Below are 21,482 nucleotides of genomic sequence, written 5' to 3' on the forward strand. Positions count from 1 at the left end.
ATCCCATGGGCGGAGGAGCCTGGTAAGCTGCAGTCCATGGGGTTGTGAAGAGTCGGACACGACTGAGCAACTTCACTTTCACTTTTCACTTTCATGCATTGGAGAAGGAAATGGCAACCCACTCCAGTGTTCTTGCCTGGAGAATCCCAGGGACGGGGGAGCCTGATGAGCTGCCATCTATGGGGTCGCACAGAGTCGGACACAACTGAATCGACTTAGCAACAGCAGCAACAAATTTAAGAATTATGGGCCTTCATCGGGTTTCAGTGATTAAGACTATGGCTTCTACTGCAAGGGGCACAGGTTCCATCCCTAGTTGGTGAACTAAATTCCCTTGTGGATCTAGACTACTAGCTTAATGTTTTCTAGAAGATGAGTTCATCCAACCCAAGGGATGGACAAAATTCTGGTGATGGCTAAGGAAAACAAAATTGTGCAACCATCACTGCCGTCCAGTTTCAGCACATTTTCCATCATTCCACTTAGTCTAAGCACCCGGATCCTTATCCACCAAAGGGGATAACAGGAGCCTAGCACATTATAGGCTTAACAAATTTTACCTACAGTTATAGTTGTGGAAAATTCTGAAAGAGATGGAAATACCAGACCACCTGATCTGCCTCTTGAGAAACCTGTATGCAGGTCAGGAAGCAACACTCAGAACTGGACATGGAACAACAGACTGGTTCCAAATAGGAAAAGGAGTATGTCAAGGCTGTATATTGTCACCCTGCTTATTTAACTTATATGCAGAGTACATCATGAGAAACGCTGGAAGAAGCAGAAGCTGGAATCAAGATTGCCGGGAGAAATATCAATAACCTCAGATATGCATATGACACCACCCTTATGGCAGAAAGTGAAGAGCACTAAAGTGAAGAGGACTCTTGATGAAAGTATAAGAGGAGAGTGAAAAAGTTGGCTTAAAGCTCAACATTCAGAAAACTAAGATCATGGCATCTAGTCCCATCACTTCATAGCAAATAGATGGGGAAACAGTGGAAACAGTGTCCAACTTTATTTTTTGGGACTCCAAAATCACTGCATATGGTGATTGCAGCCATGAAATTAAAAGATGCTTATTCCTTGGAAGGAAAGTTATGACCAACCTAGATAGTATATTGAAAAGCAGAGATATTACTTTGCCAACTAAGGTCCGTCTGGTCAAGACTATGGTTTTTCCAGTGGTCATGTATGGATGTGAGAGTTGGACTGTGAAGAAAGCTGAAGGCGGAAGAATTGATGCTTTTGAACTGTGGTGTTGGAGAAGACTCTTGAGTGTCCCTTGGACTGCAAGGAGATCCAGCCAGTCCATCCTAAAGGAGATCAGTCCTGGGTGTTCATTGGAAGGACTGATACTGAAGCTGAAACTCCAGTACTTTGGCCACTTCATACGAAGAGTTGACTCATTGGAAAAGACTCTGATGCTGGGAGGGATTGGGGGCAGGAGGAGAAGGGGACGACAGAGGATGAGATGGCTGGATGGCATCACCGACTCGATGGACATGAGTTAGAGTGAACTCCGGGAGTTGGTGATGGACAGGGAGGCCTGGCGTGCTGTGATTTATGGGGTCGCAAAGAGTCAGACACGACTGAGCGACTGAACTGAACTGACTGATAGTTGTTGATGGTAGCCTGTTTCTGGGTTATTATCTTTTCCCACACACAGCCGGATCTTAACCCTGCCGGCGTCCACGCCCGCTGAGCACACGCTTGCAGCTGGGAGCAAGAACCGAGCTCGGGAAGGCTCGGCGCAGCAGTTCTGCCCTACCTCCCACCGCCTGCAATCGCGGATTCCGGCTTCTCCCCAGTCCCTGGCTGGGGCGGGCTGCGCGGCTCTAGGCTTGATTGGTGATGCCTGGGCGCTGCGGGCGCCTGCGCAGTGCGGAGGGCGGTGCGCGCGCGGAGGGCGGTGCGCGCGCAGAGGGACTGCCGGCGTTCCCTCGGAGAGAGTCGGAGCGTGTTTGCTGCTGCTCGCCCGGCCCGGCCGCAGCATGGCGGAGCAGGAGCTCGAGGCGCTGCGGAAGCAGAGGCTGGCCGAGCTGCAGGCGAAGCACGGGGTGAGCGAGCCCAACACCCGCCCAGCCCGTCCCCTGCTGGGCGCCGCCCTCACCCGAGGTAGAGGGCGCGGCCCCCCAGCGGAGGCTCCAGGCGTCTCTGCCCCGGGGCCAGGACCCCGCCTCCGCCCGCGGCGGCCTTCTGGTAGCCTCCGAGCCGTCTCGGCCCCTCTGCCCGTCGCGTGGGGGCTCGGGCGGCCACCGAACCACGTGCTGCCCCGGGCTGGTCGGGCGCGGGCCGTCTCTCACCCGCCCGGCCGTCTTGCGTCCCGAGCGGAATGCTCAGCTTCTCCGGTCTCTCGGTGCCCTTAGCTAATGGACCTAGCCTACTTGACTAGTGTTCCAGCCGAATGTTGTTTAGAATACAGTTGGTTCGACCCGAGGGGTCGACAGACATCTTCTGGGGGGTCTTCCTTGTGCCAGGTGCAGAGGGTACAGCGGGGAACATCGCCCGACGGAGTTGACAGTCCTGAGAGCCAGGCACTGAACACTAACCCCGGAGATGAAACGCCCAACTAATGACTCTGCTGTGCGGAAACCCGGAGTGAAGTGTTAGGGATGCAGCGGGATAGCCTGGAAGGGAACGTTGTTTGATCATCAACGTCCCCAATACCGAAGCACATTTTCTTTTCCAGAAATTATTCTTTACACGTTAAATACGGTTTCGTAAGAGGGGCTCTTCTCCTTAATATCTGTTTGTATTCTAAAACATTCTGTTAGATTGAGACTTTAGAAGTTCATCAAAACAATTGTAGTAAGTGGAAACTTATCTTTTTACTTCTGTGAGGCCCAGCTTTTAATTATTTTGTAAACCCATCTCTACCACTGCAGGAGCCTGTTAGGTACCAGAAACAAAATAAAATAACGAAATAAAATAGTTCCTTCCCTCCCCCACCACCCGTGAAATTTCTAAAAGATAAAATTGTTTTTTTCAGGATCCTGGCGATGCAGCACAACAGGAAGCAAAGCACAGGTACCGGCTGGAACTCTGAATGTAGAGGGGCCCTCCCTTTTTTTCGATTAAGAAATAATTGATTTAACATTAGTTTCCGTGTACAGCATGCTGATTCCATGTTTGTTTATATTATGAAGTGACCACCACAGTAAGTCTGGTTAACATCCATCACCACACATAATTACACATTTTTTTTCCCTTGTGATAAGAACTTTTGAGATTTAACTCTCAGCAACTTTCAATACTATTAACTATATACAATTCAATACTCTCTAAGTATAGTCACCACCCACTCTATACATGACATATTACATCCCCATGGCTTATTTATAACTAGAAGTTTGTACTTTAGACACCTTCACCGGCTTTGCCCACCTCTTGCTCTGTTCTCTATGTCTGTGGGAACTCTGAACTCTTTGAAGGGTGGTTTCACCTTTTTTCTTTTTTTACTTTAGTTTTATTCACAGATGTGTGAATCTTAAAGTTCTTCCTGGCATAGGGATTTTTCCAGACCCATGCCTATTAGTTTGTCAATTAAGTATGTATGGAACCCTGCAGTACTTACTACTTCATGTTGCAATTACTGATTGATGTTTCTCTGCTAAACTGTGATTACCTTAAAATAAGCATCCTAATAGGACTACCTCATAGGGGTGTTGTGAGGATTGCAGGGGAACCAAGGGTACAGAACCCGCCCCAGGATTCTTGCCTGAAGAATCCCATAGACAGAGGTGCCTGGCAAGCTACAGTCCATAGGGTCCCAAAGAGTCAGAGGCGACTGAAGTGACTGAGCACCTAAACACAAGAAATAGTAACTGTTTTTCCTGTCCTCAGTGTTAGTTTATCTCAGCACGTGGCAGAGCACCTCACACGTGACAGGTTTGTTAGTTAGCCCATCACGCTACCTTTTTTCCTAACTCTAATGAAAAACACAAAAGGTAAAATTAACCTTCTTAACTACTTCTGAGTGTATCATTCAGTCGTATTAACCATATTCTCATTGCTTTGCAGCACATTTCTAGAACTTTTTCATCTTACAAAACTGGAAGTATACCTATTAAACAACTCCCTATCCCTCCCTGCCCCCAGGCTACCTTTTATTTTTCACCTGGCACGGCACACACACAGCATGTGGGATTATAGTTCCCCAACCAGGGGTGGAACTCATGCCTCCTGCATAGTAAGTGCAGAGTCTTAACCACTGGACTGCCAGGGAAGTCCCCCATGCTACCCTTTAATTCATTCGTTCATCCATCAGATACTTACTGAGCACCTGCTCTGGGTCAGGCATTGTGCTGTGTCTACAGAAATAGGCAAGATGGAGAAGGTTCCTTCCCTTCTGTATGTAGCTCACATTAGAGGGAAAGACACATTGGTAAGCACCTGGGATAGTGCTAAGAAGGAAATAAATCTACTACGTGAACTTCACTGATTCTGAAGATGGGAATTTTTTTTTCACGTTTTAACATATCTGTAATTCAGATGTGTTGCATAATTGATTGCTCTTCTTCTGGATTCTTCCAAAGAGGATTTACCTTTACTTCTGCCATCACTGGGGTCATTTCTAACCTTAGACCTTTTAAAATTCTCTGCTTGATGTTCTTTCCCTACCTCCACCCTGCCTCCAGAGGGAATTCAGACAGCAAACCTACAAGGCTAAAGCTTAAAGTCAAGAGACGCTTTTTTCTTTGTCCACTCAGGGCTGAAACTGATGAATGCATACTTTCCTTTCTGCATAGTGGTTTATTTCTTGTTTCCCTAGTACAGCGGATTCAGCCTTCTAATTCAGCCAAAGAATCTCTGCCTTTTTCTGTGTTAAGTTCATATTAAATTTCTTGAAGGGCTTCATTTGAAAAACAATTTGTGCTTTAAAAAAATTTGAAATCACTGTCCTGTGAATATGAAATAGTTCCTGCCTGGATAGGTGGGAAGATGCAAGGGTAGAAACGGGTATAATTGTAACTCCCCTCCCAACCCAAAACTAGAACTGAGAATCTTAAAACGTGGAATCTGGTCATACCTTGGCCACAGTTACCTGTGTCTTCTTAACATGGTCTCTATGAACCTCAGCTTCTTTATCTCTAAGAAAATTACATGGATTAATCATTCGTTTTGTGTATTTGCCTGAAATCTCACTACAGATTTCTAGCCCTTCTCACACACTGGGTACTTAATAAGTATTTATAATGGTGGTTGAACTGAAACTCCCTTCTGAATTGGGAAACTGTGAAGTTTTACCTTTCAAACTCACAAAATATAAAACTGGCTCTTGAATAAGAATGGACTTGTTAAATTTTTCTGTGTTCAGTAGGAATGCTGGCAGCTTAGTTCTAATTTTGCTTGACCTGTTTTTCTTGTAGGGAAGCAGAAATGAGAAACAGTATCTTAGCCCAAGTTCTGGATCAGTCAGCCCGGGCCCGGTGTAAGCATCTTCGGTTTTCTTTATAAAACTGGTTTGAGTTATTTGAATAGGGAGATGTATATGAAATATTGCTATCTCTAGATTAAATTCTTGTTTAACCTAAAAGCATGTGAGATACAGATTATTTATAAGAAGTGTTAGGTTTATAAACCTAAAGAAACATACTTAAGTTGTTATTAAAAGTTCCAGCTCCATTCTCTCCTGCTATTGAAATGATTTCCAAGTGCGTGTAGTGAGCCCTCCGTTGTTATAGAGTCAGAACCCACAGATACAGAAGGCCGATTGTAGTACACCATTTTATATGAGGGACCTGAGCATCTTCAGATTTTGGCATCTGCAGGGAATCCTAGAACCAGTCCTTTCAGATACCAAGGGATGACTGTATTAGATAAAATTTATTGGCAATAACTCTTCAGGCAACTCAGTCACAAATTCTGGTAGCAGTTGACCTGGGTGATGGGGGCTTTGGTTTATTGTCCAGGCAGATCTTGGAGATATTTTGGCTTTGGTTGCAGACCACCACAGTAAGCAAGTCATACAAATATTTTGGCTTTCCAGTGCATATAAAAGTTTTATAGTCTGTTAAGTGCAATAGTATTATGTCTTAAAAAAACAAAAAAGTATACATACCTTAATTTAAAAATACCTTATTGCTAAAAAATGCTAATCATCATCTGAGACTTCAGCAAGTCACGATTTTTGTTTTTCAATAACATCAAAGATCATTGATTACAGATCACCATAATATATATAAGAATTACAATAGAAAATTTGAAATGTGAAAATTACCAAAATGTAACACAAAGACATGAAGTGAGCACACACTGTCAGGAAAACAGTGCCAGCAGACTTGCTCAAAGCAGGGATGTGGGATGCCACAGACCTCCATTTGTGGAGACTGCTGTATCTGTGAAGCTCAGTAAAAGGAGGTATACCTGTATTCTCCATTTGTGTTGTGTTTTTCATCACAAAAAATAAAACCATAAAAAAAGTTAAATGAGCCAATCAGAATGAAACATTATCTTCTGTATTATAACTTGAAGCCCAGCTTAGAAGATGCAGCCCTGAATGGATACCATGATTGTATATGCGTAGTAATATAGAAATTCGCGAGGATGGGTTGCTTTTGAGGGCTTCCCTGGTGGCTCAAGCGGTATAGAGAATCTGCCTGCAATGCAGGAGCCACAGGAGATGCAGGTTTGATCCCTTGGTCAGGAAAATCCCCTGGAGGAGGAAATGGCAGCCTACTCCAGTGCTCTTGCCTGGAGAATCCCATGGACAGGGGAGCCTGGTGGGCTACAGTCCATGGGGTCACAAAGAGTTGGATATGACTGAAGTGACTTAGCATGCATGCAATATAGAAATTGCTCTTCGTGGAACAGTCATGGTTTTGCTTTGTTTTTAAAGCATGGAGCTTAGAGTCTGAGCCCCCAAGTTTAATCTTGGTTCACCACTCCCTCTCTGTGGTCGTGACTGAGGTTGACAAAGCTGAACTGTGGTTTACGCATTTTTAAGAGGAGTAACAGTAGCATCTGCCTTACCTACCTTGCTGGTCTCAAGACATCAAGAAGTCTGAAGTGCTTTAGAAATGTTAGTGCTTAGTCTCAAGGAATAAGTGCATTTAGTTCTGACTTCTTTTTGTGCGTGTTTGTGTGTGTGTGTGTGTATATATATATGTATGTATATATACATATATATTTTCTTCTTCCTTTTTAGTAAGTAACTTAGCACTTGTAAAGCCTGAGAAAACTAAAGCAGTAGAGAATTACCTTATACAGATGGCACGGTATGGACAACTAAGTGGGAAGGTAAGCTTGACCCGCCTTGAGGCAGTTTTAATCTGTTGTTACCTACTTTACCAAAATGTATCCTCAGAAGGTCAATTTCATCTCTTTCTGGTTACAGAATTCTTGTTGAAGCAGTTTTTAAAGGCGAGAATAGTGTCTACCGTAGATCCTAAAAGATAACTCTCTTTTCTAAAATCCTCTGCTGCTTTCCTTTTCTGACATTGTTCTGGAACCAGTGACTATTAGGGTCAGATAGCCTAAATTGCTTCTACAATGGAAGCAAGGTTTGTCAGCAATACTAATTAAAATTGGGAAAGTTATGCTTGTTTTGCAAATGAAGAAGTGCTGAATTTCCTGGTTATTCTGTGCATTGCCATACTGCCATGAGGGATATATTCTGGCAACCCTGATCTTCCTTCAAGATCCAGACGAGCCCCACCAGCACTGGGGAGCCCTCTGCCGCCACCATAGCCTGCAGAGATCAACCTGCCCTGAACCCTTTACACTGAGAACACGTGTGGAGGGGTGACAGAGGCTTCATCTTTTTTGAGTCACTTCTCTCCTGCTTTTAAGCTTCTCAAGGTCTCGGTGCGGAGGTGGAGTATCTCTGTCCCATTCACTTAACACAGTGGTGTAGGTGGTTGTCAGTCTGCTAGTGGTGATGAAGGGGTTCTTAAATACCTGTTAACCTTGGATTTTTTGAGGAAGCTAACTGATGGATACTTTTCCTCCCTCAAATGAAGACCAGCAGAACAGATTTTAAGTGAAACTTAAACCAAGAGTTATAGCCAGTGGTTTCAGCCAGCTGTCCCATTCTCCTTCCTTCTTGACCTCTACCTCCACATCCTGGAAGGATTGAAATGATTCAGTCGGCTAAGGTCAATTCTTTGTCTTAAAAAAGCACTGTTTTTCTCTTTGATTATCCTAGGTATCAGAACAAGGTTTAATAGAAATCCTCGAAAAAGTAAGCCAACAAACAGAAAAGAAAACAACAGTTAAAGTAAGTTTCCCCCAAAGCACACAACAAAAGAAAGATTGATATTTTACATACGTGTTACATCTGCATGTAGTGTGTCAAACATTTTAGCGCATAGACATTTTTGTTTTACAACAGTGGGAAGTTTGGGGAGAACGTTGCATTGAGGGTCTAATTTTCAAGGCTCTTTGGTTGGTCTGAAACACTTAAGTTATATTAAACACAAACAGAAATGTCTTTCTGTAGTGGGTAGGAATTTGTTTTCTCAGAAAATCTGAGTTATGTTTTATGAAACATGATACTCGTTTAATTTTCCCCCCAGTTCAACAGAAGAAAAGTAATGGACTCTGATGAAGATGACGATTATTGAATTTGTCTAGAGACTGGAACTTAACGAAGTTCCAGTATTATCTAGGAGATAATACTTGGCAGAAGTTAAGATCTGGTGGTGTGTTTACTTTGTTTATTGTCTATATACCTTTTAAAAATAAACTTGTTATGCAAAATAGAAAAATTTGGACAAAGTTGTTTTTCTACCATAGAGAAATGAGCAGAAGATCTGCATTTAAAACTTGTCCTTCCCTATCAAAAGCTTTGAACATATGTAGCAGCATGAATATATCCTTCATACTTGTGACATTAGTGTTAAGTGGGAAAATTACCTTAGCAGAAGTAGGAGCTGCTCCAGCATCTTCAGTGAGAAGAAAATAGCAGCATCTGTAACATCGTAGGTGTTAAGACTCATGGATTAAGCTGAGTCAGTTTTAGTATTTCCAAGACATAGGTTCTGAAAGCAGATAAGACCTTTTTCTTCCTGCAGATAGTCCTTACATTTAATGTAGGAAAATTTCTAACTTTGATTTCATTTATAATCTGCTTTTCAAAGCATTAACTCATCTAACAAATATTACCCGTACCACCTCTGTAACTGGAGGATACGTCCATTAGAAAAAAATTAGCAAAATAACTGAGACATACTGGTAATAATACTTAAACACTAGTAAACATGTTTTTAAGAGAAATGATTTCTAATGATTCGAGTCCAGTTGAGACAGTTTAGCAGTTCACCATTGTGGTAGAAATGTTCTGGGTCTTCAGTGATAGGGTTGCAGGTAACTTAAAGCAAGTGTCATCTTTTGTCCTTTATTCCCACCAGGTTATGAAAAACTGTGCTTGTAACTTTGAATCATAAATTTCTCTCTCAAGTGAGCTATTCAGTGTAACTTGTCTTAGTCCTGGGGGGCCCAGCTCCAGAGGAGGTGCATAACATTTAATGAGCTCAGTAGGATTAATAGCAGGAAAAGTGATGGAAAATGTGATATTTATAGTTCCAGTCTGTAGCTAGAGATATATACCCTGCTGGTATATTTCTAAATTATACTTGAGATTTTACTCTATTTCAGACTTAAAATTTAGTGAAGTGAAGTCAGTGTTAGAATACATGTCTAGTATTCCTCAGTAAGCAAATACATGAGTAGAGCTATTAAGGACATCAAAAAGAGTTCAGAGGAACAGTAAATCACCAAAGTAAAATCTGATCAAGGATTTTGAAAAAATAATCCCAGTTAACAGGTAGATTTTACATAGAAACACTGGAAGGAGACTAGACAGCTCTGAGCAAGTTTGCTACATGCTTTCTCTTACAAAATAACCACTATTATGGCAGCTGTTGAGGTGAAGGTGTTGGACTGTAAACCTCCCCTCATTCAGAGACACTATAGAATGGAAAATGAGGACAGAAATTCTCGATGACGTTGCAGGAGTGGAATATGTTTCCATCCGGGGGGTGGGGGCTGGTTATTCTCACCTTTCTGATTGAACTACAATACTCTGAATTCAAAACATTCTCATACAAAATAGGAATTTTGGCATTACCAATTTCTGAATTGTCAAATTTAGTTTTAATTGAGAAAGTAATTAGAAACACATGTGTTTTTTTAAATAATTGAGGTGATCACTTCAGATTGCTCACCCTGCTGATTACCAGAATAGCTCAAGAGGAAACTTCTCCCCCAGGATTGAGAGTCCCATTCATGGTATTTCTGTCTCCAGGTGAAGGGTGCATCCAGCTGGAAATAGGTGACACTGCTAGCCAGGCTTTGACCCCAGCTCTGACCGTGCAAGCAAATTAGCCCCCTTATTTCCGTAAACCTTCTCACTTGACATTCCTACCAGCTGGGGCAGTTGTTAGAATTATGGAGGGTGTATGTGAATGTTTGGCTTTTTCAATATTTCTTTCTTTTTTCTTTTTAATCACAGTATGGTTGCTTTACAGTGTTGTGTTAGTTTCTGCTTACAACAAAGTGAATCAACTGTATGTATACATACATCTCTTCCCTCGTGAGGCTCTCTCTAGGTCGTTGCAGAGCACTGAGCGGAGCTCCCTGTGCTACCGCAGCTTCCCACTAGACACGTGTATTGTACACACAGCAGTGCATATGTCAGCACTGCTCCGTCAGTTGGTGCCACCCTCTCCCCATGCCAGGTCCACGAGTCCATTCTTTTACACCTGCGTCTCTATTCCTGCCCTGCAAATAGGTTCACGGTAGGTTTTCAAAACTGTTGTACCACCCCCCAAATTAGGTGGTTTCCAATGTACGTATTTGTGTCTTGGACAGGACTGTGCTAATAAACTGCACAGTGTCAAATCTCTTAATCAGGATGCTAGAAAAGCACAGCAACTTAGGCCAATGAGGTGGTTTTGTTTAAAAGTTTCGGAGAGGAAGAAAAATAGAACAAACTTGCAAAGCAACCGTGTTTATTTGCTGTTCGGGCTACGTAGCTGTATTATATTCAGTTTGTTCTTCTGATGCTAAAAGAAATGAAAATACCTTTGTGGGGGCCCTAGGTACTGTGCTTACTGGATTAGGTCAGCAGCCCTGGATAATCTGCTCCAAATGACCCAGTTCACACATTTCAGTCAAACTTCTATCTCTAGCTGAAAAATAAAATGTATTATCTATCCAGTGGGAGAAGATGACTCCACACACCAAGCACATGTTGATAGCAGAAAGGCTGAGAAACTATCACCATAGGAGAACAAACTAAAAAAAGTACACCACGACACACTCAAGAATCATAAAGTTTACTGTTTCTTTCCCATCATTTGGCACATATCCAAGGCACATTAGAAAATTAAAAATCATAAATTACTTTATAGAAAAATAATCAGCCCCTCCCTTCTGTACATACACAAGTATTTCCAAGAACGTGCACAAAACCATTTCCCTATTACAAAGTTATTTGAAAATGTACTCAGGACAAACCCGTGTTTGCAGCTCTAGACTAATTAGTAACATAAAAAAATAAGAAATATAATCTATAGAAATTTATAAAAAGGAATAAATGGCAATAAATTCTAACATAAAGTTACTTTGACCTGGTTTGTGCTGTAAGTTTTGAATCTGAATCAAAAGACTAAGAGAAGATGTGCCAAGTCTACTCTCTTCAGTAACCATCCATCCGGTGTGACGTTTAGGGGGGCTCTTAACAGAAAGGGATGTTTCTAGAGACACTGCTACAGGTGTATAAGTGCAGTGGTCAATTATCTGTACTTTGTTGGAAGAAAAAAGTATACCCAGCTTTCCCCACATACATAGTGTAGAACATGTCATATGTGTCCTTTGAACTAAAATGAGCAATCAAAATGGCATTTAGGCATCTTTGGGTTCAAGTGTTGCTTAAAAGGGACATTTTTCAGCCCTGTTTTCTTTATTCAAATGCCGTATTTTCTGCCCAGCCTCCACAGTACAGTGAAACCTAAATTGCTTTTCTTCGGCTTATCCCAGAGGGAGGAGTTCTTTTAGACTGTGGTTTGCTAGTTCATACACATCACAGAGGTTTAGCACCTTTCATTAGAAGGAGGTCAGAATCTGGTGATGAAACCTCTCACTGTAACCCAGGAACCCAAATACTTAAGTGTCTTATAGATCTGGACACCACTGGAATTTTTGTCCATCCCTTTTCAAGTGTATCCATTACCTCTGAAGAGGAAAGAGCTAGTGACGACCTGTTGTATTCTTTCTATCAGCCACAGAAAAGCTTTCAGGACCTTTCTGCTTTTCTCTCAAGCCAAACAAATTTCATTTAGTGCGAAGCTGTATTCATGCGCAGCATCTTGTTGAGGACTTGCTTCTTGGCAGTAGATAATTCCTCCTTATTACTGTTAAGACTGGGAAATGCTAGCCTCTTGGGGAGTGCTCAGGTTGCCAGCAGTCTCTGGGCCCTTGGGTACCACTGTATCGTCGACCGTGTGTCTACGCAGCATTCTCCTGTTTCTGGGAGAAGTTTGCCTTGGTCCAGGCCTCTCCGGCTGATCGTTTCCTTTGTCAGCAGCCTCAGACCTGCCCTGGTCTGGCAGGTTATTGTGCTTCCGTGCGACTCTCTGTCTCCCTGGCTAAAGAAAAGATACGATTCAGACACTTCATATTTGCACTGTACCTGAAAACAACCACCAGAGTAACAGCTACCCTTGAGCACTTCTTGAGGTGTCATCAATGTGCTAAGTACTTTGCAGGCATAATTTCAACTCTTAACACCCCTGCAGTGAAAGTGTGACCTGCGCGTACTCCACATGTCAGACACAGTGTAAACATGTTTACATGTTTTCACATTTCATCTTTGCAGCTCTAACAGGTGTGTACTGCTGTCATCCCCATTGTGCGTACAGCTGAGGACATAGGATCAGCAAAGTTAAGCAATCTGCCTTAAGTCCCCCAGCTAGCAAGGGGAAAGCTAGCGCTTGAACCCAGCCATATTTCAAAGTCTGCAGGTGTTCCACCCAGAAGCAGGTCTATTAACAACGCCAGGGAAGATTAACTATGAAATCAAAATCAGGCATATTAACAAAAATCACTTTAATTTGCTAAAAGATTTAGAACTGTAGTATATTTGTTCCAGCAAGCCTGTGCCAGACATACTATAAATTCTATTTCTCAAATAAGGCACGTATGATATTGATGAGCACCAATAAGAAAAGCCATGTTTCAGTAATGCCCTACTGTATAGCACAGGGAAATTTATTCAGTATCCTGTAATGAACTATAAATGGAAAAGAATCTGAAAAAGAAAATATATATATATATATATCATATATGTATATATGAAAAACTGAATCACTGTGCTGTACACTAGAAACTAACAACAATGTAAATCAGCTATAATTAAAAAAAGAAAAGAAAACCCATGTTTTCTGAGAAGAGCCACCTAATAGCACCACAGAAAGGAAAGCAGGCTTCTTTTTATGAGTATTAAATAGTGTAGGAAGATGGCCATGAGCAAAACTGACTATATGAGCAACATTATACCATACTCCCAAGGTTTTTAACTATCCATATACAGATGTGTTTTCTTCCTTACATTAGTGATTAACACGTTAGTGAATTAGCTCACACAGTAAAATCTGAGATCGTTCACCTAGTATGCATGTTACGAACTACGGGATCTTCCCATGTGTCACAACTGTCTGCCACTTTTCCCTCACTTTCCTTTCTCAGCTCAGAAATGCATTATTAAATATAACAGTATTTAATCTTGCCACCAAACTCACTTTGTAACTCTTTACCAGTGACGGGACTACTGAGATAAGAAACGTGTTTTCCAAGGATTAGTTTTGAAAAATCTAGGATTTAAAAAATAATGGTATAAGACAGTGTTTAATAACTCACCTCATGCAAAGAATCTTTAGTAAGATTAGGGACACTTCTGTCTCGTGCCATAATCTCCTTTGGAGTCCTTGCCCTGAAACCCAAAACAAACTAAAATAAGTGTTTGGGATAGTGGTGCAAAATATTCTGGTTGGCCACGAGGTGGCAGTATTTGATGGGTGCAGATTTATTTATATGCATTAAAGCTGCAAATAACCTGCTTGAGTTGTACGTAAAATTAAGGTCAAAAGCACAGAAATAAACTTGAATTTTATACTCACTTAAATGGACCAACTGAGTGGACAAAGTAAAACTGTCTTGTAAAAGGTTCATCTGGTAGATCATATAGTTTTGAATTCCCTATAGATAAAAGGATAAAAACATCTGAAAACACAAGGGTAGTTTAACAATTGTTTAGAAATTAAAGCACAGACGCAAACTTTCAACATTTCTTTTAGTTAAAGTTTAACAACATTTAGGAAATTAAGGATTTCATTTGCTTACAGAAACGTGATAGTAGATACCTATGTATTACTGTGTGAACCCCCATGAAACAAAAATAAACCCTTAATACACTGATACTCCGCAGGCACAAACAATTACGGTGAGACAGCCTCAGGATTACCCAGATATGTGAATAGATTTATTCACATTATTACACTTCAAACTACAACAATAATTTTTTAAAAAGTTGAACAAGGACCCCATCTATAACAACTTTTTTATTAAGATTAAGAAAAAGTATTAAGTATTAATAAAAAATCTTTTTATTAAAAAGATTAATTAAAAAGTATTAGAAAATACTTCAGCCCCACCCCTGTTTGGCAGCTGCTGTTCTAATTACCATTAACCTCTATACACCTGCAAATTAAAAAAGAAATCTTTTTTCTTAACATTTAAACTTTTTATTTTATATTTGTGTGTAGCCGATTAACAATATTGTGGTAGTTTCAGGTGAACAGCAAAGGGACTCAACTATATGTATAGAGGTATCCATTCTCCCCCAAACTGCCCTCCCACCCAGGCTGCTACATAACACTAAGCAGAGCTCCCCATGCTGTACAGTAGGCCCTTGTTGGTTATCCATTTTAAATACACCAGTGTGAACCTGTCCATCTGAAACTCCCTAACTATCCCTCCCATCCTTCCCCTCTGCCAGCAACCATAAGTTCCTTCTCTGAGTCTCTCTCTGTTTTGTAAGTTCATTTGTACCCTTTCTGTTTAGATTCCGCATATAAGGGATGTCATAAGATATTTCTCCTTCTCTGACTCAGGATGACAATCTCTAGGTCTATCCATGTTGCTGCAAATAGCACTACTTCATTTTTTAAAAAAATATTTAAAGGTAGCATTTATCCCAGATGTCCAGGAAATGCTTAGAAAAAGGCCTGGATTTAGAACTCGAGACATGGACGGAACTACCAGAGGCAGGGCCTCCTCCAAAGCTGGCAAGTGGGGGCCTGACCTTCAGGGTGAGGCCTACAAGTGTCCTCCTCACCTCCTTAGGAAGCACTACCATCGACCAGAAAGCCAGTATCGAAAACAGTCAATGAAACAGGCTGTAACATACATTTCTTTGGTGCCTATAATCCCATCCCCAGTCATGACTCTAATTACGTTTTACATTGAAAGTTAGGTGGAAATTGGCAACCACTCATGGATTTCCAAATAAACCCAAGCTGAGAATTCCAGAAAGAATGTGAGTTCTTACATTTTTTCCTGATCTTAACAGTGACGTACTCGCTGTGGTCTGTTTCACCAATGTCGTCTAGTGTGGCCACACAGCTTGGTACAACTTGAAGCAATTCCATTATTTTTGAATTCTATAAGTTGAAAAGGAAAAGGTAACAGTGACGGGGTTTTCAAATTCTTTCTTAGGGAGGCAAGAATATACAATGGATTAAAGACAATCTCTTTAACAAGTGGTGCTGGGAAATCTGGTCAACCACTTGTAAAAGAATGAAACTGGACCACTTTCTAACACCATACACAAAAATAAACTCAAAATGGATTAAAGATCTAAACGTAAGACCAGAAACTATAAAACTCCTAGAGGAGAACATAGGCAAAACACTCTCCGACATACATCACAGCAGGATCCTCTATGACCCACCTCCCAGAATATTGGAAATAAAAGCAAAAATAAACAAATGGGACCTAATTAGCCTTAAAAGCTTCTGCACATCAAAGGAAACTATTAGCAAGGTGAAAAGACAGCCTTCAGAATGGGAGAAAATAATAGCAAATGAAGCAACCGACAAACAACTAATCTCAAAAATATACAAGCAACTCCTACAGCTCAACTCCAGAAAAATAAGTGACCCAATCAAAAAATGGGCCAAAGAACTAAATAGACATTTCTCCAAAAAAGACATACAGATGGCTAACAAACACATGAAAAGATGTTCAACATCACTCATTATCAGAGAAATGCAAATCAAAACCACTATGAGGTACCATTTCACACCAGTCAGAATGGCTGCGATCCAAAAGTCTACAAATAATCAATGCTGGAGAGGGTGTGGAGAAAAGGGAACCCTCTTACACTGTTGGTGGGAATGCAAACTAGTACAGCCACTATGGAGAACAGTGTGGAGATTCCTTAAAAAACTGGAAATAGAACTGCCTTATGATCCAGCAATCCCACTGCTGGGCATACACACTGAGGAAACCAGAAGGGAAAGAGACACGTGTACCCCAATGTTCATCGCAGCACTGTTTATAATAGCCAAGACGTGGAAGCAACCTAGATGTCCATCAGCAGATGAATGGATAAGAAAGCTGTGGTACATATACACAATGGAGTATTACTCAGCCATTAAAAAGAATACATTTGAATCAGTTCTAATGAGGTGGATGAAACTGGAGCCTATTAAACAGAGTGAAGTAAGCCAGAAGGAAAAACATCAATACAGTATACTAACGCATATATATGGAATTTAGAAAGATGGTAACAATAACCCTGTGTACGAGACAGCAAAAGAGACACTGATGTATAGAACAGTCTTATGGACTCTGTGGGAGAGGGAGAGGGTGGGAAGATGTGGGAGAATGGCAATGAAACATGTAAAATATCATGTAGGAAACGAGTTGCCAGTTCAGGTTCGATGCATGATGCTGGATGCTTGGGGCTGGTGCACTGGGACGGCCCAGAGGGATGGTATGGGGAGGGAGGAGGGAGGAGGGTTCGGGATGGGGAACACATGTATACCTGTGGCGGATTCATTTTGATATTTGGCAAAACTAATACAATTATGTAAAGTTTAAAAATAAAATAAAATTGGAAGAATAAAAAAAAAAAGAAAAAAAAATTCTTTCTTAGGAGGTTATTGCCTGTTTTTAATCTAAGTGTCAACGCTGGCGTGGCTGGGCAGAAAAGCTAAGAAAGAAGCCACTACCGACAAAACTTGGAGGCCATAAAGTGGTGGAGAACAGCCCTGCATCTGGGGGCTGGCTCTGCCTGTGTTTCAGTGCTCTGTGCAGCGGGGGTGATGAGAACAGGATCTGTTACTGTAGAGTTACTGTGAGGTTACTGAGCGCCCAACACATAGAAGGACTCAGTGAAAGATACTCATCATCATTTGAGGAAGTGCTAAACTGAATGTTTAAAATATGTCAATTCTGTTAAGAAATACAACTGAAAATGAGAAATGAATATATTGCAAACTACACTGAATATACTAAATAAATATACTCGCCTATACTTTAGCAACCTGATGCAATATACTAAGTAAATAAACTCAGCCTATACTTGGCCACCTGATGCAAACAGACAACTCATGGAAAAGACCCTGATGCTGGGAAAGACTGAATGCAAAAGGAGAAGAGGGCAGCAGAGGATGAGATGGTTCAATGGCATCACCGATTCAATGGACATGGACTTGGGTGAACTCTGGGAGATGGGGAGTTGATGCTGGGACTGCAGCAGGCCCGGCATGCTGTAGTCCATGGGGTCGCGGAGTCGGACACGACTTAGCAGATGAACAACAACATGAGTAGGTTGGGTTATGGTGACTTAAAAGTGTCAGTGGTGCAGCTCAACAGCCTACCGGTTGTCCACCTGAGTAGGAAACTATATGAAGATTCAATGTGAACAGAGGACCAGTGAAGAGGTGCCTCTTCCCCAGGAGGACCAGACTCTTCCCTCACCATTTCCCACAGTGCACATCCACCCCTGGGAGGGTGGTAAACCGCCCCTCACAGAACTCAAGGCGTGCTCACAGACTGCACACACTTTCTCCCTTGTGCTGCTAAGACCCTGATGGGTTCCCAGGGCAGGAAGGGCGAGACCAGGACACTGTCTCATCCTGCTTCTTCCCCGCAGGCACCTGACTGCTGGACAGTGGGGCAGGTCAGGGCACCAAGGCCTGCAGTGGGTGAGAGGCACCTCTACTCGGACCTTTGAAAACTACCCCTGGGGACTTCCCTGGCTGTCCAGTGGTGAAGACTGTGCTTCCAATGCAGGAGGCATGGGGTTGATCCCTGGTTGAGGAACTGAGATCCCACATGTGGCATGCAGCATGGCAAAAAAAACCTACCGCTGGCTCCCCAGCAGGCCACCTCTGACCAGGTGACCAAGGACCGGGGGGTGTAGCCACACTGGCGGACTCTAGCATGCTAACTCAGCCCAGCTCGGTGAGTCAGAGGTCTGGCCACCATTCTCTCAGATCTGGCTTCAACATGGGGGATCCACGAGAACTGTGAGGGAGCTTGGGATGCCCTCAGCCAGGAAGTGCTCCCACCTACCTGTTCAGCACAGTCGATCGCTGTGCACTGCCTCTTATTCAGGACCTGAGCCGATGCTCCATGAAGCAGCAGCAGCTCCACCACGAAGACGTGCCTTTCTATCACAGCCTCATGCAGCGCTGTGTTGCCCTTGTCGTTGGAGGCGTTGATGGAGGCCCCGTGCTAGAAAGAAAAGCAGTACCGTCAAGAGCAGTGCTAAAGGTGATCCACGCCGAACTGATGTGGTAGCTATATGGATGTACACTATAACCTTCCTTCAGCTTTTCTGCATGTCCGAAATTTGTCTTAAAATGTTAGGGGTAAAAGTAATACTGAGGAAAAAAGATTTATGTACAAAGATATTCATGGCAGCATTTATCACTCAACAGCAGGGGAAAAAATAGAAGTCACCTAAATGTATTAAGCAGAAAGAGTTTTAAAAAAGAAAACTACAGTAAGTACATCCATAATTATGCAACCATTACAAAAATTCAGATTTTTAATAAACGGTTTTCTATGTTAAGTTAAAACAAGATAGAGGACCTCCCTGGTAGTCCAGGGATTAAGACTGTGCTTCCACTGCAAGGGCTCGGGTTTGATCCCTCGTCCAGGAAGTTCGACATGTCATGCAGCACAATAAAGAAAAAACCAAGATAGAAAATAATACTGATCTAAACTATGCACATTTTCAAAAAGTCACCCAAAATAGTTACCCTTGAGTAGCAGGGTTATGGAAAATTTGGGTTTTTCCCTTCTTTTATAAATTCTTCCTTCTACAGTCAACACATACAGCCTTCATCATGAGAGGAAAAAAAAGCAATGACAAAAAAGGACATTCAGCTCACATTTCAGGGAACGATTCAACTGACCTGGTAAATGAGGCAAGACCCAAACCTCCAGGAAAAGCAGTGGCTCAGTCCTTAACCCTGCATCTCTTGCATCGCTGACTCCAAGGCCCCTGATTCCAGAGCTCCTCTCCCAGGGCCCACTTACACCATGAGCCCTGCCGCCTCCCCAGGGCGCTGCCAGGGGCTCCCTGCGAGCCGACCCACGTCAGCAGCTCCTGGGCCGGGGTAGGGGCCAGGGTGGCGGGTGCCTTACCTGCAGCAGCAGCGCCGCGACTTCGTGGTGGCCTCTGGAACAGGCATAAATGAGGGGTGTGTTTCCACTTATGTCCTTTTTATTGGGTTTTGCATTCGACTCTAATAGACACTTCACCACCTAGCCCAGAGAAGAAAAATTTAACATTTGCAGGGAGAGATTCTCTAACTTGATATTCTTTTGACTTTTCTGTAGGTTTATCCAGAGAGCTCTTTAGACACATGTCTGACCCTCAGGAGAATGCAGACCAGCTGAAGCATGAAGGGGTTAACCTGGGCTGAGGGTCTCCTACAGGCCAGGCATGCTCCAGGCACCAGTGCTTGTCACTGAATCACTGTATGTCCTCTGGAGAGCTGCAATAACTACTCTAGTTTTACATGTTAGGAAGCTGATGCTAGGCATTACCTGAAACATGATTCCTGTCTTTAATAAGCTTACAGTAGAACTACTAAGGGAAGATGAAAAAAATAAATAGATATTTAACTGTCTGGCACAAGACAGGAGCTGTGGGAACACAGAGGTGATCAGACACACTTCAGCCCTCAATGACCAAAGCCCAAGAATAAGACAGAGGCAGTTCCAGGTGGGGGTGAGAATCAGGACTGGCTCTGGTTGGCTCCGCCCCCAAAAGCACCAGGGCTGTGTGTTCTGTTGCCAAGCGGCCCTGCCCTGTGCATCTCAGAATCTCAGGGCTGGGAGGAAGGACACAGGCCCATCCCTTTGGACAGCCACCTTCCCCCTCTGTAGTATCCCCATGAGGTGAGGTTCTAACCCTGTCCACGCTGCCCAAGACTCAGCATTGGTACCTGGAAGTGGCCCTGCTGGCAGGCCAGGTGGAGTGGCACAGCCTGGCTGGCGTCTCGGGCCCCCACGCTGGCACCGTGCTTCACAAGGAGGAGGATGAGGTCCGCCCGACCGTGCAGGGCAGCAACGTGCAGCGGGGAGGAGCCATCTTGGTTGGTCACATTCACACCAAGCCCACTGGCGGGAATCTTTGCCAGCTTCTAGTAAGGGCAGGAGGTGGAAACAAATGTCGTTAGTTTTTAAGAAAACTGGCTAAAGGAATTGAAGCCACCTGTCCCAGCAGCCCCTCTGTAAAATCTGGAATCACAGCGGGATCCTGAATCAGGCTGCCTATAAGTGAATTAATACTTTAGAAAGGTCTGATATATCAAAGTGTAACTTCCATTTTCGAGAAAGCAAGCCCCCTACAATGATACCATATTATGCCATGGCAGTTCAATGGCGAAAGCAAATCCTGTCTTAGATGGTGCTGGAACAAGTGGATATCCATATAGGCAGAAACTGCCCATCAACCCTTACCTCACACCCAACACACACACTGAAGTGCATCGCAGACCTAAATGTAAAAGCTACAGCTATTACACTTGAACACAAAGGAAAATCTCTGCTACGCTGGGATGGGCAAAGAATAGCTAGGACACAAAAAGCAAAAGTTTGATAAACTGGACGATAAAAATATTTAATACTTGCTCTTTGCATAAGGCAAGTAAGAAAATGAAAAGGCAGGTCACAGACAGGGAAAAAAATGTTTGCAATATGTATATCCGACAAAGGACTTGTACCAACCAGAAATTCAAAACAGAACAAGCTTGCTTACAACTCAGTAAGACAATCCAACTTAAAAAAAAAATAGGTAAAAGAATTTCAAAGGACTTCACAAAAGGCTTCACAAAAGACCGGAGAAGGCAATGGCACCCCACTCCAGTACTCTTGCCTGGAAAATCCCATGGATGGAGGAGCCTGGTGGGCTGCAGTCCATGAGGTCGCAAAGAGTCAGACTCGACTCAGCG

General features: G+C 42.8%; 2 protein-coding genes across 3 annotated transcripts in view; one reads left to right on the forward strand and one right to left on the reverse strand.

Moving 5' to 3' along the window:
* Window positions 1–1,869: 1,869 nt before the first annotated feature.
* PDCD5 (programmed cell death 5) lies at window positions 1,870–9,399 on the forward strand. The gene is made up of 6 exons (XM_061387896.1): window positions 1,870–2,060; window positions 2,993–3,030; window positions 5,373–5,434; window positions 7,151–7,242; window positions 8,150–8,221; window positions 8,520–9,399. Exons 1-6 carry the CDS (start codon window positions 1,995–1,997, stop codon window positions 8,565–8,567), a joined length of 378 nt encoding a protein of 125 aa, XP_061243880.1. The 5' UTR covers window positions 1,870–1,994; the 3' UTR covers window positions 8,568–9,399.
* Window positions 9,400–11,266: 1,867 nt separating this feature from the next.
* Window positions 11,267–21,482, reverse strand: part of ANKRD27 (ankyrin repeat domain 27) — a 62,138-nt gene continuing 51,922 nt past the window's right edge. For both annotated transcript variants that reach the window (XM_061387889.1, XM_061387890.1), the window contains exons 23-29: window positions 20,475–20,672; window positions 19,669–19,788; window positions 18,589–18,750; window positions 15,554–15,665; window positions 14,124–14,202; window positions 13,864–13,936; window positions 11,267–12,593 (exon numbers count right to left, since the gene is read on the reverse strand). In XM_061387889.1, coding sequence (XP_061243873.1) covers window positions 12,363–12,593; window positions 13,864–13,936; window positions 14,124–14,202; window positions 15,554–15,665; window positions 18,589–18,750; window positions 19,669–19,788; window positions 20,475–20,672 — 975 coding nt within the window. In that variant the 3' untranslated portion in view covers window positions 11,267–12,362. The remainder of the gene's footprint in view (window positions 12,594–13,863; window positions 13,937–14,123; window positions 14,203–15,553; window positions 15,666–18,588; window positions 18,751–19,668; window positions 19,789–20,474; window positions 20,673–21,482) is intronic.

The sequence above is a fragment of the Bos javanicus genome, chromosome 18 (assembly GCF_032452875.1).
Source record: "Bos javanicus breed banteng chromosome 18, ARS-OSU_banteng_1.0, whole genome shotgun sequence".
Lineage (NCBI taxonomy): Eukaryota > Metazoa > Chordata > Mammalia > Artiodactyla > Bovidae > Bos > Bos javanicus.

Coding starts and splice junctions, on each gene's coding strand:
- PDCD5 (XM_061387896.1), top strand. CDS start 1,995: ATGGCGGAGCAGGAGCTCGAGGCGCTGCGGAAGCAGAGGCTGGCCGAG. Junction 2,061..2,992: donor AGCTGCAGGCGAAGCACGGG/GTGAGCGAGCCC, acceptor TGTTTTTTTCAG/GATCCTGGCGATGCAGCACA. Junction 3,031..5,372: donor CAACAGGAAGCAAAGCACAG/GTACCGGCTGGA, acceptor TTTTTCTTGTAG/GGAAGCAGAAATGAGAAACA.